The sequence below is a fragment of the Corvus brachyrhynchos genome, unplaced genomic scaffold (genome assembly GCF_000691975.1).
Source record: "Corvus brachyrhynchos isolate BGI_N302 unplaced genomic scaffold, ASM69197v1 scaffold66, whole genome shotgun sequence".
NCBI classification, from domain to species: Eukaryota; Metazoa; Chordata; class Aves; order Passeriformes; family Corvidae; genus Corvus; species Corvus brachyrhynchos.
Genome location: NW_008238440.1, coordinates 369,757 through 371,670, shown reverse-complemented (window position 1 = coordinate 371,670; position 1,914 = coordinate 369,757). Strand labels below are relative to the sequence as shown.

Below are 1,914 nucleotides of genomic sequence, written 5' to 3'. Positions count from 1 at the left end.
CGCGCGAGCCTCTCCGCGCCTCCCACGTGGTCTAGCGGTGAGGATTCCTGGTTTTCACCCAGGCGGCCCGGGTTCGACTCCCGGCGTGGGAAGACAGGTCTTTTCTTTTCCTGGGGGGAATGGGGTGCGGGAGGCGGTGTTTTGCCGTTCCGTCCTGTACGGGATTGTTTTGGCTAGACAGCTCTTTTGTTAGAGCTGAATTAAGTCACCGGGAAAAGGAATGGATCAACATATCCCAAACCAGGAAAGGGGATGCATCCCCAAATCCCAAACAAGGAAATGGGGTGCATCCCCATATCCCATATCAGGAGAGGGGATGCATCCCCGTGTCCCACACCAGCAAAGGGGATGTATACCCATATCCCATTCCAGGGAATAGCATTCATCTCCATATTCCAAACCAGGAAAAGGGCATGGATCCCTATATCCCAAATAAGGAAACGGGTTGCATCCCCTCATGCCAAACCAGGAAAGGGCATGCATCCCCACGTCCCGCACAAGGAAAAGAGACGCATGCCCGTATCCCAAACCAGGAAAATGGCATATCCAATACCAGGAAAGGGGATGCATCTAAATATCTCAGACCAGGAAAAGGGATGCGTCCCCATTTCCCAAACCAAGGAAGGAGATGAATCCCCAAATCCCATACCAGGAAAGGAGATACATCCCCATATTCCAAGCCAGGGAATAGGAGGCATCTACATACCCCAAAAGTACCATCCTGGAAAGATGGGAATCTCGCCCCTGAGGGACATGCCAGCCCCAGCACAGCCTCCCTCCCTCCCCTGGGAACACTGATCCCGCCGGTTATTTTTAGCATCCCTCTCCCAGAGGCCAGAGTGGCTGGTTTCTCCCTCCAGCCCTGGATCCCCCAGCCCGAAGCGCATTCCCGGCGGGACCGGCCGCCCGCATGCACAAGAGGATGGGCGAGGCAGTCGCCCGGGTGGCCAGGAAGGTGAACGACACGGTGGAGAACAAAGCGGATTCCCTGGGTAAGCCCGGCGCCCCGTCCCGGCTCCCGCTCGGGGCCCGGACAAGGATCGGGTATCCGGGAGCAGGGCTCTATTTTTCACTGCCACGGTCTAAAAAAAGCTGTCGGCGTTCCCTCCCCGCGGCTCTGGAGAAGGGAAAGGCTCCCCCAAAGGGCCCTCGGGCCCCCAGAGTTAGAGCAGGTTCACACATAGTCCCATGGGATATGTCCCTCCTTGCAAGCAGTGGCAGGAGCAGATTTTTCCCCATGTTGCCTTGTCAGATTTGTGTTTTCCCCAGTTTCCCCATTTCCAGCTGATATCTGACAGTGTGGCACAGTTCATCAAAGGAGAAAGATGAAAACCACTCATTTTTATTCCCGCTGGACTCCCAGCCCTGGGACATAAATCAGTGTGTGCCGGGAGCTGGAGCTTCATTGCTCAGGCTCTCCACATCCTCCTGAGAGAAACGTGGGAGGATGGAGCTCGCTCCATCAGCCCCCGCAGTGGCTTTGGGGAGGGGGCAGGAAGCAGAGCCCATCCCGGGGCTGGGATACAGGGCTTCCACCCCTGACATCTCCTGGGAGGGGAAACAGAAACAACTCAGGACAAAACCAAAAGGCCACGAGCTGAGAAGCACAACCAAATCTTTTTCCCCCTCCCCACTGCTTGCCATGGGACAACCACCCATGACCAGAAGGCCAGGAGAAATCCAGCCAGGAGCACGCCCAGGGAAATCCCTGCTCCATCCCCATCAGCAGTGGAAGAAGCATCCCTGCTCTGCTTAGCTATCCCCAGGGAATTAGGGACTCAGGGGAGCAGGATGACTGAAGTTATTAGACATGGGCAGGCTGGCTGGGGGTTTCCGAAAGGACGGTGCAGCCTGGAAGTCATTGCAATGTGATTTAGGGTTGAACACCTAAGTCAGAACAACCTTGGCATTCCT

General features: G+C 56.1%; 1 protein-coding gene and 1 non-coding gene across 2 annotated transcripts in view; both read left to right on the top strand.

Annotated features, from left to right (window-relative positions):
* Positions 1–20: 20 nt before the first annotated feature.
* On the top strand, positions 21–92 carry TRNAE-UUC. The gene has a single exon. It is a non-coding gene; the product is annotated as a tRNA-Glu (tRNA).
* Positions 93–809: 717 nt separating this feature from the next.
* The window catches only part of LRRC20 (leucine rich repeat containing 20), a 7,374-nt gene continuing 6,269 nt past the window's right edge, over positions 810–1,914 (top strand). Inside the window, exon 1 of the mRNA XM_008635516.2 lies at positions 810–992. Coding sequence (XP_008633738.1) covers positions 911–992 — 82 coding nt within the window. The 5' untranslated portion in view covers positions 810–910. The remainder of the gene's footprint in view (positions 993–1,914) is intronic.